Source organism: Bos taurus, chromosome 18 (genome assembly GCF_002263795.3).
Source record: "Bos taurus isolate L1 Dominette 01449 registration number 42190680 breed Hereford chromosome 18, ARS-UCD2.0, whole genome shotgun sequence".
In the NCBI taxonomy this organism is placed as follows: domain Eukaryota; kingdom Metazoa; phylum Chordata; class Mammalia; order Artiodactyla; family Bovidae; genus Bos; species Bos taurus.
Window position 1 is genome coordinate 4,537,992 of NC_037345.1, and position 17,348 is coordinate 4,555,339.

At 43.2% G+C, this 17,348-nt stretch overlaps 1 protein-coding gene across 2 annotated transcripts in view; it reads right to left on the reverse strand.

Moving 5' to 3' along the window:
* Positions 1 to 17,348, reverse strand: part of ADAMTS18 (ADAM metallopeptidase with thrombospondin type 1 motif 18) — a 146,475-nt gene that overhangs the window by 16,969 nt on the left and 112,158 nt on the right. For both annotated transcript variants that reach the window (XM_059876726.1, NM_001192486.3), the window contains 2 exons: positions 5,466 to 5,607; positions 2,898 to 3,024 (listed from right to left, as the gene is read on the reverse strand). In XM_059876726.1, coding sequence (XP_059732709.1) covers positions 2,898 to 3,024; positions 5,466 to 5,607 — 269 coding nt within the window. The remainder of the gene's footprint in view (positions 1 to 2,897; positions 3,025 to 5,465; positions 5,608 to 17,348) is intronic.

Consider the following 17,348-nt stretch of genomic DNA (forward strand, 5'->3'; position numbering starts at 1 on the left):
ATTAATTGATATTGTCTGATTCGAAGGCCTAGCATTAAAAAGATCTACCAGATAAGATGGTGACACATTTCAAAGCAGCAGAGTCCAAAAACTGTTCACAAATGTTCCAAGTTTTATTTGAAAACATAAAACATCATGAAGACCAAATATGTTTTTGATATACCTCTGCGTTACTGCATTTGCCTAGTCCTGCGATTTTTGCTCTGGCTCCCCAACCCCCAAGCCCAAGTTGTGAGGTTAAACACCTTTCTGTTGGTCTAGAGAACTTGGAAAATCCCAAGGACGGCAGAGCCTTGTGGGCCGACGTCTATGGGGTTGCACAGAGTAGGACACGACTGAAGCGACTTAGCAACAGCAGCAGCAGAGAACTTGCCTGGAGAAGGCAGTGGCACCCCACTCCAGTACTCTCGCCTAGAAAATCCCATGGACAGAGGAGCCTGGTGGGCTGCAGTCCATGGGGCCGCTAAGAGTCAGACATGACTAAGCGACTTCACTTTCACTTTTCCTTTCACACATTGGAGAAGGAAATGGCAACCCACTCCAGTGTTCTTGTCTGGAGAATCCCAGGGACAGGGGAGCCTGGTGGGCTGCCATCTATGGGGTCGCACAGAGTCGGACACAACTGAAGTGACTTAGCAGCAGCAGCAGCAGAGAACTTGCCATACAAGTTCTAGGATTACAGGTATTCTAAAACACTGCATAATCCATGTTATCTAATTCAGTGAAAGAAAGATGATAGCAAATGGTTCCTTATATTTGTACAACACTTTATCTTCCAGTAAGAGGCAAAGAAAAGATATCTATGATCATGAAAGTGTGGGTTTTAACATTTGCCCATACGGGTGGCATTTTTGTCTGCCAGATTCAAGTTTCTTTTCTTACACGGCAAATATGATGAATTTGGAAAAGTACTAGAAAGAGCATAACACTTTTTTTGTGACACGCTTGGTTCTCCACACGCAGGCCCCAGGCTCACTCTCCATTTCAGGATCTTAGTTTCCCCAACCAGGGATCAAACTGTGATGCCTCCTGCCATGGAAGCATGGAGTCCTGACCGCTGGACCACCAGGGGAGCCCCCTTACTGCTTTTCTCATGTGTCGTTCTTACAGCATGTGTCTCAAGGCATCTCAGTTATTTGTTTGCACATCCACCTCTTCCCTTAGATGGTGGGTTCACTGATGGCAGCAACTACTAATTACTCATCTTCCAGTCCTGAACTGAGGACCTGGCATGCCCTCAGGGCATAGGACATGGTTGTTACAGGGAAAATAATGGGCTTAGATCAGATGAACGCCTCTGTCCTTAGAATTCTAATGGTCTAAGGCCTGATACCTAGTATATCCCTGCTGAAGAACAGTCCCTAAAAGATCCCATTACTCGACAGGAAATACTGTGATAAGTAAGAGGTGGCAAAAAGGGAAACAGCGAAAGAGCCCGTCCACTCCACCACTCCAGCTCTGTAGTCATTGCAGGGGAAGCTTTGCTTTCAAATAGCCAGAGAACCTTGTCACTGCCCAGAATACTGTTTCTGTTAATACATGGGGTCATCAGGAAAGTTCTAGGAGGTAAGCATTACCGATGCTGTCTCCCTCTTCATGGATGTACATATGAACGGGGTCCCTGTCTTTCCTTGGGCTTCCCTTGTGGCTCAGCTGATAAAGAATCTGCCTGCAATGTGGGAGACCTGGGTTTGATCCCTGGGTTGGGAAGATCCCCTGGAGAAGGGAACAGCTACCCACTCCAGTATCCTGGCCTGGAGAATTCCATGGACTGTGTAGTCCATGGGGTTGGTCAACAATGGTGGAAAGGAGGCTTTAAATAAGAAGACAGCAGCTTGCCATTCAAGTGTTTTGACAATCCCTACATGTACATAAACATATACAAACCCATCTAAAGGACAGATTATTCCACAAGGGTCGATAACACTGGTTATTAGGGCCACTGGATATGTTTACAGCCAGACATTTCTTGGCAAAAGAGATAAATCCACAGAAGCCCCTCAAATTTCTTTCTTCTTTTTGTGTTCAGGATAGAGCTAGTTCCAAATTCTAAGAGAAAACCCAAGTTGACAGTTGGGTGTAGGGGATCGGTGGGTAGCTGAAGCCCCAAACAATTATGACATACACTCTTGACAAGGAAAAATAGATTACACAATATAACTTCATCACCACAAAGCAAACACTGCTTATTAAGATGATCAGGGAGATCAGGGAGTGCAGCTCTGCTTCTGAAGAAACTCTGTCAACTCTATATAAATACATTTGGCAGAAGGTAACTCAAACCAGAAGAGACTCCATTTGCCTTGGGAACATTACTTAAAATTAGTGTTCAAACAATAGCGTGGCTAAAATCAATCCCGCTGCAAACCCACTGAGATCCCCACAGAGTGTCCTCATCAAAAACGGGGTTACTACTCGGGCTGCAGTCCTGCCTTTTGACTTTATGTCTTGCTACTGTGTAATTTGCATGTGAGGTTTCACGGGTTGCACAGTAATACGATTTTTAAATTCTTGGATGACTCTATAAAAGTTGAGTGCACAACCGCAGGGAAATTTAGGTTTCTGTGTTATTTAAATATCTGTTTGATTTAGTTCAGAGAAGAGGGGTCTCTAAAGGTTAAAAAAAGATGCCTTTATGCCTTTTTTTTTTAACCCCAGGATTACACTGGCATAGACAGGGTCTGAACATCTAAAGTAAATTTGTGTTTTTCAAGTTACATATTTTAATGCCAAATACCATCTCTTTCTTCTATTGACTTTTTAGAGGGTGAGGGTTATACTTTCTATCTTTGAATCACTTTTGATCAGAGGCATTGACAGTGGCTTCAATCATCTCACATCAACAATAAAGTACCCAAGTACAAGTGCAACCAGAGAGACAGTCCCAGATGACTTACTAGGCAGGGCAGGAGAAGGCATTGCACATTTTGGGTTCAGTTGCTGGCCTGGCTCTTGCATTGCAGAACGAGGAATTGACTTGAGTGTTCTGATCTCGTAAGCAAACGGCCTTGACACTTATGTAACCTAATAAGACATCAAAAGTTACCAAGTGAAAACTACAGATAACCAATGCCATTTAGTTTCCAAGTTTAGCTTCCCATGTACCAGGGTTCTGATATTTTACTGAAGACAGAATCCAAATAGTGTGTGAAAACACTTTAAAAACATCTACAATACATGTGAATCCCACTTCTATCTCCACCTCCCCTGAGATAACTGCTTCCATAGTTTAATATTTTTAACATGCAGCTTCTTGGTATTCGAGACCACCATGGATTCTAGAATCATACAGTGATAAAAACGACCTTTTGAAAACAGGGCCGCTGTAAAGGGAAATGTCTCACAAGCTTTAATTTACATTGCACATATCTAATGAAAAAATGGTCTTCAAAGAACAGTCACGGGGGAATTAATTGTGGAAACTCTAAGATTCTGCGTTTTCATGAGGCAACTTTTATTTCCATAAGACTGTGGAGCATATATAAACGGAAACTTGCACTCACCGACCATGTATTCAAACCTGTTCACACAACTCTGTTTTTTGTTTCTGTCTGTTAACCCTACTGCCTGGCTTTCAATGTTCATTTTTGGACCTCTCATCAGAGATGTACAGTTTTCTGTGAATAACTGTATTTGACAGCTCCCCGTATAGGAAGCCTGCCTCCTCTTTTAATTGTTTTTATTCACATGGACTTTTCCTTAAAATGGAATCTGAGCATCAATGAAAAGTCACCCCTGCTAGAATGATTAGGTTGAAGTGGGTTTATATTCAGGGAAAGGAAAGTGAAGTCGCTCATCGTGTCCAACTCTTTGCAACGCTATGGACTGTAACCTACCAGGCTCCTCTGTCCAAGGGATTTTCCAGGCAAGAGCACTGGAGTGGGTTGCCATTTCCTTCTCCATTATGTTCAGGAGGAACTGATCAAAACATCAGGACTCTCTACAGTTAAGAGTTTGCTTCTGGATAATGTATTCATTTGGACTCCTCTTATGCCTCAGACCCACCATGGTCTGTGAGTCACAGGAAGGGGATGCTAATTCAAGGCAAGGCAGAACCCCACAGTGCATCTGCCCAACGTCATCCCTTTGATTGTCTTTATTCCCTGTAAGTGGAAAAGGGACTCTCTCTCCTTTCCAAGAAAGTCTGCATTCCCTGGATACCAAAAAATTACTGAAAATGATCTTAAAGACCATTCAATGTATGAACAACCGATTACACTCAAACACTACATCAAAAAGAGCATAAAGATATGGCTATAGCATGGTTTCTGTTCCTTATAAAAAGATCAAATGATATGTGTGGCATGTATCTGAGTATGTTAAAACACATGCATTTTTTATGTTTGCTTGAGGAAAAGAATAGAATGATACAGACCAAAGTATTAACATTGGCTACTGCTGATTAAAGGATTATGGGAGATTATTTTCTTCTTTATAGCATATTGCTTTTAAAATGTGTATTAATAAAAGTATATAATAATTAAAATATTAATCATTTATATTAAACATATTTATATAATATGCATATGAGATATATATTTATATTAAAATTATTCTATCTTTTTTAAAAAAGAAGTAATCCTCCTACTTTGTTAACTAGCACGGGCAGCCAAAGCCCAGGCCTCAGAGACATAAGAATTTCTTCATTTTCTCTATTTCTGCTGTCTCTGGTCCCAAGATGCCCCATTTCACCCAGTGGAAAGGACACAGTAGGAAGCCCTGCTGTCACCAGGCACTCTGAGCATGAGGAAGTGAGAGACCAACCTTCACGCTTTGGTTTCATGTCATGGACGTATTTACGGACTTTCAGCCTTCTTCCCAAAGGGGCAAGTGCAACAAAGACTGACTTACCAACAAATATGTGATATTCTTAGGTCTAAATAAAATGCCTCCATTCTACTCACTGAGGGGATGGCTGTGACTCTTCCTTCCTTACGAGGGTTATTTCTCAGATTGAATCCACTTGCCTGCAGAGATTCTGCTGACATCACCCCTCGGGGGATAGACTACCCCTCCTTCACGTGTTAGCTCGCAGCCTTAAGCCCGTCTGGCGTGTGTTTTCACTGTCTATCGCTTACCTTCTCTAACTCCCCCTGGAAAGTTAACAACAGAAAAGCCAGGACAGAAAGAAAGAAAACTCTCGGCAGACATATCAACCCATCAATCCTCATATTTATAATAAAGGGACACGTGTTTATATTTTTCCCCCCTGGAAGTTTCAGATGCATCACTTTCAAGTCCTGGTTGTAGTTGACTTGAGATTTGCTTGAGCTGGTTCCTTTCTATTAATACATAGGAAAATCCCCAAAGAGTACAAATAATATTTGATTTTTTCCCTCTAAATAGTGACAGTTCTCATAAAGATAGTTCTTTTGTTGCTTATTTCAACCAGACAATTGAAAGAGGTCTGGAGTGGGAGAACCTGTTTTAAGAAAAGACATGGAAGACAGAATTGGGAAACCTACCTCCCCCACAGGAGACGGAGCAATCTGTCTGCACTGTGCTCCAGGCGTAGCTGTGTCTTTTTGAGGCTGGCAGAGTTCCATTCGTGACCTTGGGAAGTGCATACTTCCAAGCTATTCCTGGGTTTTTGCCTTGCATGAGAATCTGGACAGTATAAGATACAAATCAGAGATCAAGACGCAGGTCAGATCCTGGAATTCCAGAAACCTCACTGAACATTTTAAAGCTATTTATACAACATTTTGGAATCAAGAGTGCTGGGAGAAATATCAATAATGTCAGATATGCCGATGACACCACCCTTAGGGCAGAAAGTGAAGAAGAACTAAAGAGCCTCTTCATGAAAGTGAAAGAGGAGAGTGAAAAAGTTGGCTTAAAACTCAACATTCAGGAAACCAAGATCATGACATCTTGTCCCATCACTTCATGGCAAATAGATGGGGAAACAATGGAAACAGTGAGAGACTTTATTTTCTTGGGCTCCAAAATCACTGCAGATGGTGACTAACAGCCATGAAATGAAAAGATGCTTGCTCCTTGGAAGAAAAGTTATGACCAACCTAGACAGCATATTAAAAAGCAGAGACATTACTTTGCCAACAAAGGTCTGTCTAGTCAAAGCCATGGTTTTTCCAGTAGTCATGTATGGATGTGAGAGTTGGACAATAAAGAAAGCTGAATGCCGAATAACTGATGGTTGTGAACTGTGGTGTTGGAGAAGACTCTTGAGAGTCTCTTGGACTGTAAGGAGATCCAATCAGTCCATCCTATGGGAAATCAGTCCTGAATAGTCATTGGAAGGACTGATGCTGAAGCTGAAACTCCGATGCTTTGACCACCTGATGCAAAGAACTGACTCCCTGGAAAAGACCCTGATGCTGGGAATGATTGAAGGTGGGAGGAGAAGGGGACGACAGAGGATGAGATGGTTGGATGGCATCACCGCCTCAATGGACATGAGTCTGAGCAAGCTCCGGGAGTTGGTGATGGACAGGGAGGCCTGGAGTGCTGCAGTCCATGGGGTCGCAGAGTTGGACACGACTGAGAGACTGCACTGAATGACATTTTGATCCCAGAGCTGGTTCATGTCATTGTTCCCAAGTACATTTTATGTTGACTGGAAGTCTGCCCATGACACTTTAAATGTGTAGCTCCAGACAGTCAAAGCTGTGATGTGGAAAGCTAGTAGGGGACAAGGACATTTGCTATAAGCCCATGACCCTCAATTCTGGGTAAAACCAATTAAGAAAGCAAGAAAATAGATCTTTACATTATGTTGAAGGGAGGCCAAACTATAAAGTGTTAACCCTCACATTAAACTTGAAAGCCTAGCATGGTTCTCACACACACTGGTGCCCCACAAATAATGAAAGTGTTTTTCATTCAGTCACGTCTGACTCTTTGTGACCCCATGGACTGTAAGCCCACCAGGCTCCTTTGTCCATGGGGTTTTCCAGGCAAGAATACTAGAGTGTGTAACCAACCCTTTCTCCAGGGTATCTTCCCGGCCCAAGGATCAAACCTGGGTTTCCTGCACTGCCGCTAGATTATCATCTGAGCCACCAGGGGTTGAAACTCAATCTACATATATAAGTTTTTAGGATTGATTCTGGCCCACAACTTATAACCTGTCTCCAGGATGCCAGCAGGTGTTAGGCACAAAAGAAGCACACATAAAACCTAAGAATAAACACCCCACTTAGAATCACCTATCACTAACTCCAGAATCCAAGCAGATGGCCAAAAGGACTTCCAAAGAGAATTTGCCCAAGAGTCTATGTCTGTTAACTGTACTGGGATGAGCAGATAAGACAAAAAGAAACATGATCAGAAGTAGGGGTTGGTACTGGAATGGATTTGACCTCAAAGGGGCAAGGACCCTGGATAAATCTGACCCTAACAGGTGTGGCCACTAAAAGAGCCATCATTTATAGGCACTTTGCGGATGTCAGACACTCTGTTGGGCTTTTGCACTGCATTATCTTAAAAGAGTCCTCTAACAACTCTGCTGCTGCTGCTAAGTCGCTTCAGTCATGTCCAACTCTGTGACCCCATAGATGGCAGCCCACCAGGCTCCCCCGTCCCTGGGATTCTCCAGGCAAGAACACTGGAGAGGGTTGCCATTTCCTTCTCCAGTGCATGACTCTTAGCGACCCCATAGACTCCTCTGTCCATGGGATTTTCCAGGCAAGAGTACTAGAATGGGGTGCCATTGCCTTCTCCAACTCTAGAATGTAGCTAATTTTTCACAGAAAAAAAAAAAAACCTGAGAAGAAAGAAGTTGTGCAAGATCACACAGGTGACTGGTAAATGAGTTTAAAATAGAACTTAGACACTCCAACAAACTGTGCCTAAAGAATGCAAGATATCATCTTGTTTTGTATTTACTTTTCATTGAAGTATAGTTGAGTTACAATGTTGTATTCATTTCAGATGTACAGAAAAGTGATTTAGCCATACACATACAATACACACACATATATATATCTATAACTCTCTGTCTATATATATATATATATATATATATATATATATTCTTTTTCAGATTCTTTTCCATTATAGGTTATTATAAGATAATGCAGTTTCTGGTGCCATAAGTAGGTCCTTGTTGTTTATTTTATATATAGTAGTGTCTATGTATTAATCCCAAACTCCCAACTTATCCCTCCCCCCTTTCCCCTTTGGTAACCATAAATTTGTTCTCTGTGTCTGGAGATCACTTTCTTTTTGGTGTGGGCAAACACGTTATTGGCCTCCTTTGCTGATCCTCTCTTTTCCTAACTATGTCTCTTTTTTCCTTCAAATTCAAAGCATGGGTAAAAATAGCTGGTTCTCTCCATCCCATGAGTCTTGCGGAAAATCTGTTACCACCAGAGCTGGGCATTCATGCCCCCAAAGCAAAGCAGATTTCCAGTTAAAAATAGGAACCCCTGGCTCTATCTCTGTCTGGTGGGACCCCATCTCAATTAAAGCTGGGTGGGTGGCCACAGTTCAAGGACCTCCATCGTGCCAGACCACTCCTTGGGCTGCTATGAAATGGCTTCCACTCTACTATCAGCTTAAATGTCTCCAGAAGTATCATGGCTTACTCTGAAGATTCCATGGTGTAGTCATCCTTTGTCAGCTAACAAAACAAAATATTGGTGCCTCCCAGAAAAAAACCAAACTGTTAACAGACGGGTCTTTGTTTCCCTCACCCCCATCCAAAGCAGAAACCAAACAAAACACAACAGGCAGAACCATTAAAATTGACAAATGCCAAATTCTCATTAGTCACCAAGGAAAACCTTCTCAGAATCAAGGTCTTAGGAGGATGCCAGCAGGTGTTAGGCATAAAAGAAGCACACATAAAACCTTAGAATAAATACCCCACTTAGAATCACCTATTACTAACACCAGAATCCAATACAGTGGAGTTGCGTCACACACGCATCTCAGACAGACATTTCAAGTCCAGGTGCTCTGGGTAAAGAAATCCGCTCACTTATCTCCACTTTCTAGGACCACCAATTCCCTGCTGCATTCAAACTGGTTCCTGGCTTCCACTCCCATAGGGAAAAGGATCCCCAATAGAAATGCAAAGAAAATGAAAAATAACAAATGTATTACTATTACAGTTTTACAGCCAATGGCCTATAGGACATACAGTTTATATTTGTTGGTGGGATGTGTTAATGCATTCATTGAATGCACAAGTGAATATGACTCTCAACTTTAAAAAAAAAAATCAGGGACTTCCCTGGTGGTCCAGTGGTTAAGAATCTGCCTTGCAATACAAGGAACACAGGTTCGATTCCTGGTTGGGGAACTAAAATCCCGCATGCCTTGGAGCAACTTGGTCCTGGCGCTACAGCTACTAAAGCCCACACATCACAACTAGAGTCCATGTGCCGCATGAAAGGTCCCGGGTGCCACAGCCAAGACCCGAGACAGCCAAAAAAACCCAAATCCAGTGGCTCACAGCATCATTATAATGTCTCTGCATCTGGAAGGTCGGGCTTCTTAGGCGTAGTGGTGAAGAATCTGCCTGCCAAGCAGGAGACTCAGGTTCCATCTCTTCTTTGGGAAGATCCTCTCCTAGAAAAGGAAATGGCAATCCACTCCATCCCATGGACAGGAGAGCCTGGTGGGCTACAGTCCATAGGGTTGCAAAGAGTCAGACATGACCGAGCGACTAAACAATAATCTGGAAGGTCACAGAACTGTGTGTGTAATCATGTAGGCTAAAAGACAATATTTGTATAAACCCGCAGAAAGCTGACTGTAGAATTTATTTTAACATCAGCTCATAAAGGCTTCTTAAAGAAAGTAATTATTTAAACAAATAAATGCCAAGATTAAATACATAAAAGATGAGTATTTGCCAATCACATTATTTGCTTCTCAACGATAGTTAAAGCATTCTCTGCCCTTTTCTTTATCCTGTATGAGGATCAAAGTAACCAAGAATGAAATACACAGCAGCCATCTTATCTTTTACCATCTTATGCCTGTACTAGCCAATCCTTTAGAAACAGACTGTCTGGCTAAAACAATCTCTGTGAGTCTGTCCTTCACCCCATTCTAAAAAAAGACTAGACTTTGTTTTTAAAAAGTCAATTCCACCCTCAGGAATGGCTACATAATTTGTGTGTGTGTATGGTGGGGGGCGTGTGCCCAGGGCAAAATGGAAATGAAAGGCCCCTTGTTTAAAAAAGTGATTAAGGATTTCAAGTTGGTGACAACAGAGCATTAAACCAATCACAGGGCACTTCTGAGCCCAAGGTCCCAGTGACTGCGGAGTCCACATCCACGAAGCCACCTCAGCCCGACCTTAAGGCCGAGGTTTTCTCATCTGCATCAGTTTAAGACACAATTAAAAAGGTTCCAAGTTCTAAATGGCCCCGTGGTCTAATGCCGGCTTTGACCACTCTTCTCAGAGGGAGAATGAATTTGGCAGGTCTGTCTACACCTGAGTGACCACGACCATCGCCTTGACCGCAGACAGCCTGTCCCACCCAAAGCTCTGCAGCAAGGGGACCTCAGGACGACGTGCAATAACCACACAGCCCAGATTCTAGGCGCCTCTGAAACAACACGTCATCTGGAATTGCTCATCCGCGTCACTGACATCTATTTTAAAATATTTTCAGCAGTCCTGTCAAGCGCCGTCAGTAACTTTCTTCAGCAGTACTGGAGAACACGGAGACCCCCCAGGTCCTGTGGACGCCACTCCCCAGCACCGCCGCCCCCCACACTGGCGGCCTCACAGCACACCATCCCAACGTGGCCCAGAGAACTGTGTGGCCCGGCTGTGAAGTGCACACATTCGGAAAGATCGCCAGCAATTCAGTCTACTTAACTGGACTCAGGCCACAGAATTTTTCAGCCAACTGGCATTGAGTCTCTTAATTTACAGCTGGCAAGCAACCTCCTTAAATGCTTCCAGGTCCACAGTAGAACTGTTTAATGTCTACCTTGAACACACAAACCACCTGACTTCAGACACAACACTCCGGCAGCTCTGACCACGGGGTGCGGAGTGATAAAATTTACAGCTTAAGCTGGAAAACCACAGACGGGGCTGGACTCGACCAGTTCCCCTCCAAAGGAGGGCATGCAGGTTCTGTTTGGGGTGCATACAGGTTAAAATAAAGGACACACTGAGTAATCTCGGGTAAATGGCTTGCTTTCACTCCCACTTTTAATTTTTAACATGCAAACTATAAAATGCCGTCAACCAGCTTCATCTCTGTTTCATCATTGAAGGCCTATGTTTTTCTTTTAAAGAAGTTGTCCTAATCCCATGAAATTAAAAGATGCTTGCTCCTTGGAAGAAAACCTGTGACAAACCTAGACAGCATATTAAAAAGCAGAGACATCACTTTGCTGACAAAGGTCCATCTAGTCAAAGCTATGGTTTTTCCAGTAGTCATGTATGGATGTGAGAGTTGGACCATAAAGAAGGCTGAGTGCCAAAGAATTGATGCTTTCAAACCATGGTGCTGGAGAAGATTCTTGAGAGTCCCTTGGACTACAAGGAGATCCAACCAGTCAATTCTAAAGGAGATCAGTCCTGAATATTCATTGGAAGGACTAATGCTGAAGCTGAAGCTCCATTACTTTGGCCAGCTGATGGAAAGAGCTGACTCACTGGAAAAGACCCCGACGCTGGGAAAGATCGAGGGCAGGAGGAAAGGGGACGACAGAGGATGAGATGGTTTGATGGCATCACCAACTTGATGGACATGAGTTTGAGAAAACTCCAGGAGATAGTGAAACTCCTGTTGTGCTACAGTCCATGGGGTTGCAAAGAGTTGGACATGACTTAGTGACTGAACAACAAACCCTCCCGTGGAAACTAAAGAGTTATAATTAGGTTCTAAAGACCAGCTTTTTATTTAGTGCAGGCTTGGAAGCTTATTTCTCATCTTCAATAATGTAATAATGCACCTGATAGCTTTAAAAAATAATAATAGCCATACTATGGTGTTTATGCCAGGTAAAGCATTGTACAGCATTATCTCTTTTACAGTTAATAATGACACCATGAGGAAGGCACAGTGCTATTAATACCCTAGTCTTGTAGATGAACACAGCTAGTAAGTAGAAAGTGGAAAAGGCAATGGCAACCCACTCCAGTACTCTTGCCTGGAAAATCCCATGGATGGAGGAGCCTGGTAGGCTGCAGTCCATGGGGTCGCTAGAGGTTGGACGCGACTGAAGCGACTTAGCAGCAGCAGCAGCAAGTAGCAACACGGGGAACTCAAGTTTCTGATACTGCATGACTCGCAAACTTGACCTCTTAACTCTCAAGACACTGCACCTCCAGCTCTGAAATGTCATGTCTAGGATTCTAATTTAAAATTCTCAAGACTGAAGGAACACTGAAAAGATATTGTCACTGGGATCCAATAACATGCTCTAACATATACATTTCGCTATCGGGTTCCAACCTGAAAATGTCCCTTCTTGAACATGCTGCTGCTGCTGCTGCTAAGTCACTTCAGTCGTGTCTGACTCTGTACGACCCCATGATGGCAGCCCATCCCTGGGATTCTCCAGGCAAGAATATTGGAGTGGGTTGCCATTTCCTTCTCCAATGCATGAAAGTGAAAAGTGAAAGTGAAGTCGCTCTGTCGTGTCTGACTCTTAGCGACCCCATGGACTGCAGCCTACCAGGCTCCTCTTGATTTAAGGATTTGTGATTTTTAATATCCTCAATCCATTTCCCCCTTCATTTACAGAAATGTTTGTTTTAAATACCATTTTAACAGCTGAAATTCAACCCACTTTACAGATGGACCCCTTCTGATAAAGGATGGATTTTACAGTACGTTACACGTTGACTAAGTCAGAGGAGGAATCGTTTTTGTGTTGTGAGTTCAATGATTCTGTATGATCCTGTGATTTTCTGGGAAGCCTCGTGATGTGAAAAATCAGCCAGTTGTCCCCAGCTTCTTGTTTGCTTCAAAGCCCGAAGAACATGAGCAGGTATCATCTCTGGGATTAGGTGTGAGTGAGTCGGATTTGACAGGACGCAGCACCACAAAGACCCCGACTGGGGCCTTGGAAGTCCATCTACGAGGCGGCTTCAAAGGTGTGGGCTGACACATTGAACCGAGACTACAATTCTAATTCAACTCATCCACATTCCTAGGAGTTTAGGGGAGAGAAAGAGCGCGCTCCAACCTGTCACAGAAGTATTTGCCGCGAATTAACTGGAGGCCCACACTTCAAACAGCGAACGGCAACCTGGGGAGAAGTGATGCGGCATCTCGGGAGCACGTCTGACTCGTCCTCCAGAGCCTGGGGTTCCCCGTCATCTGGTCTCAATTAGTCCTCCACTGCTTCTTGGCCTCTTTCGTGAGCCGTGTCTTCACTTTGTCCCCACTCCTTGGCTAATCTCTCTCCCCGACACTGATTCTATCCCGAGGCACATCTTTGCTCATCTCGGCCCCTGCCCCGTGGGGGAAGGGGTGCAGACAGCAGGGTCATGAGGAAGGAGCTTTATGAGAAGGGGACTGACCATGACGCTCCCACACCGTCAACTCGGTGATCAATGAGTCCGTCCACCTGGTCTCCCCCCCAACCCACCCATCATCGCCTCTGGCCAAAGAGTGGAGGAAGTTGTTTATGATAGTAATTTTCTTGAGATGTCTTTTTCTGCCTTGAATCTGGCCTGTGGCTAACCTATTTCTCACTTGCTGTCGTTACAAGCGCTGCTGTAGGGGTCAGCGGCACTCTCCCTTGGTACATGATTAATTGGGAATGGGCTTTCAAAGAGTTAAACACTCCCTTCTGGCCTCTTAACAGAGAGGGGAATAAAAAACCTTTAACGTGAAGGAGAGCTGTTATTTTTAAGACTTTTTTTTCCTCAAAAAAAAGGAATGCTGTAAAAACACAGATGATCATATTTCAGTCTTAGACTAGCAACCTGTGTTATCATGTCAGCCTAAATCACTGTTTATCAGACGGGGATGAAGTTACTTTATAATGAAACACTCATGATGAATTTCCTCACCTACCCTCCAACTTCACGACAGTTTGATGGAGAATGTGACTCATTCGTTGTTGTGTGTGCTTGTGTGTGACTGCGTGTGAGAGAGAAGCAGAGACAGAGAAACAGAATAAAGGAGAGGAAGAAGAGAAGGGAGAGGCACCTGGGAGGGGAGAGAGGGGGCAGAGGAGATGCAGGGGCAGGGTTGGGGGAGACAGCCAGCACGCAACAGCTAACGAAACAGCTGATCTTCAGTCGCTTCTACAGAGCGTTATCATCTCTAAGTAGACAGCTTCATTAATCATGAAAACAAAGAGAATGTATGTTTTAATTCTCATTGCCAAGGCCCTTTAAAATTATATACTAAATGGGCCTTTTGCATTGTACTTAAACAAAGGACAAAATTACTGACTTTATGTTACCTATATCTCAGTCTCGAAGCGGAAAAACATTAAGTTTTCAGCCATACTCCAAATGCCCAGCACATATATATATACATAAAATATATACATATACATATACACACATATATATATAATATAAACATACATACATATACACAGATATATATATATACACACACACACACACATGCTGCTGCTGCTGCTAAGTCGCTTCAGTCGTGTCTGACTCTGTGCGACCCCATAGACGGCAGCCCACCAGGCTCCCCCGTCCCTGGGTTTCTCCAGGCAAGAACACTGGAGTGGGTTGCCATTTCCTTCTCCAATGCATGAAAGTGAAAACTGAAAGTGAAGTCGCTCAGTCGTCTCTGCCTCTTAGTGACCCCATGGACTGCAGCCTACCAGGCTCCTCCATCCATGGGATTTTCTGGGCAAGAGTACTGGAGTGGGGTGCCATGGCCTTCTTCAATATATATATAATATATACATACATACATATACACACACATAGACATACAAATATATAAAAAATATATAATTTGTGTACATATGTATATATGGGCTTCCCTAGTGGCTCAGATGGTAAAGAATCTGCCTGCAATGCAGGAGATCTGGGTTCAATCCCTGAGTCAAGAAGATCCCCTGGAGAAGGGAATGGCAATCCACTCCACTATTCTTGCCTAGAGAATCCCATGGACAGAAGACCCTGGTGGGCTCCAGTCTGAGGGGTTGCAAAGAGTCAGACATGACTGAGCAACTAACATTTTCACTTTTCACATATATATGTATACACACACACACACACACACACACACTCTTCAGATTAAATGATTATTTTTCAACAAAGGGAGGAGTAAATTTCAACTCTGACCTTCGGTTTTCACATTTCTACCATGTCAGAAATGGTAAGGACCTAATAGAAGCAGAAGATATTAACAAGATGTGGCAAGAATACACAGAAGAACTATACAAAAAAGATCTTCATGACCCAGATAATCACAGTGGTGTGATCACTCACCTAGAGCCAGACATCCTGGAATGTGAAGTCAAGTGGGCCTTAGGAAGCATCACTACGAACAAAGCTAGTGGAGGTGATGGAATTCCAGCTGAGCTAGCTCAAATCCTAAAAGATGATGCTGTGAAAGTGCTGCACTCAATATGCCAGCAAATTTGGAAAACTCAGCTGTGGCCACAGGACTGGAAAAGGTCTAATCCCAAAGAAAGGCAATGCCAAAGAATGCTCAAACTACCGCACAATTGCACTCATCTCACATGCTAGCAAAGTAACGCTCAAAATTCTCCAAGCCAGGCTTCAACAGTATGTGAATGGAGAACTCCAGATGTTCAAGCTGGATTTAGAAAAGGCACAGGAACCTTTGCCAACATCTGTTGGATCATCAAAAAAGCAAGAGACTGTGTGGATCACAACAAATTGTGGAAAATTCTTAAAGAGATGGGAATAGCAGACCATCTGACGTGCCTGCTCAGATTACTCCTTTCTCAGATTACTCCTGAGAAATCTGTATGTAGGTCAGGAAGCAACAGTTAGAACTGGACATGAACAACACACTGGTTTCAAATTGAGAAAGGAGTACATCAAGGCTGTATATTGTCACCCTGTTTATTTAACTTATATGTACAGTACATGATGAGAAATGCTGGGCTGGATGAAGCACAAGCTGGAATCAAGATTGCCGGGAGAAATATCAATAACCTCAGATATGCAAATGACACCACCCTTATGGCAGAAGGCAAAACAGCCTCTTCATGAAAGTGAAATAGGAGAGTGAAAAAGTTGGCTTAAAACTCAACATTCAGAAAACTAGGATCATGGCATCTGGTCCTATCACTTCATGGTAAATAGATGGGGAAACAGTAGAAACAGTGACAGACTTTATTTTTGGGGGCTCCAAAATCACTGTAGATGGTGACTGCAGCCATGAAATTAAAAGATGCTTGCTCCTTGGAAGAAAAGTTATGACCAACCTAGACAGCATATTAGAAAGCAGAAACATTACTTTGCCAACAAAAGTCCGTCTAGTCAAAGCTATGGTTTTCCCAGTAGTCATGTGGATGTGAGAGTTGGACTATAAAGAAAGCTGAGTGCTGAAGGGTTGATGCTTTTGAACTGTGGTGTTGGAGAAGACTCTTGAGAGTCCCTTGGACTGCAAGGAGATCCAACCAGTCCATGCTAAAGGAAATCAGTCCTGAATATTCATTGGAAGGACTCATGCTGAAACTGAAACTCCAATACTTTGGCCACCTGATGTGAAGAACTGACTCACTGTAAAAAACCCTGATGCTGGAAAAGATTGAAGGTGGGAGAAGAAGGGGACGACAGAGGATGAGATGGTTGGATGGCGTCACCGACTCAATGGACATGAGTTTGAGTAAACTCTGGGAGTTTATGAAGGACAGGGAGGCCTGGTGTGCTGCAGTCCATGGGCTCGCAAAAAGTGGGACGTGACTGAGCGACTGAACTGAACTGAACCACTTCAAAATGTCATTCCTTATACAAGACACACACACACACAGAATTTAGCCATGTGGGGTGCACAAGCAACAAAGATCCAGTTTTCCTTGTGTTCTCAAACCCAGTCAAAAAATATGGTAGGTCCATATATAATATACTGAAAACTACTGAAACATAAGCTGAGTTTTCTATCTTTGAGATGACTAATGAGTGCACTGGTTCAATAAGAAATTCCTTAGACTCTCTGCCAGACTCATGCTGTGGGGGACAAGCCGACATACAGAAAGACGTGGAAATTATCTAGTTTATAATAGCTGTGTCTGTAGTGATCTCAGAAAGCGTGCAGTTGCCAAATCAATATTGATTTCTTTCTGATCTGGGGTGTGCATGTGTATGAGCTGTCTTCCCCTGGCTGAGGCAGAAATAGGATACAGGATCATGAAAATGAACTCCGTTTCTCCAAGTCATTTACATGTAATACATGTATATTTGTACTTTGAAATAAAAATTTGATTGATGGACTTAAATAATG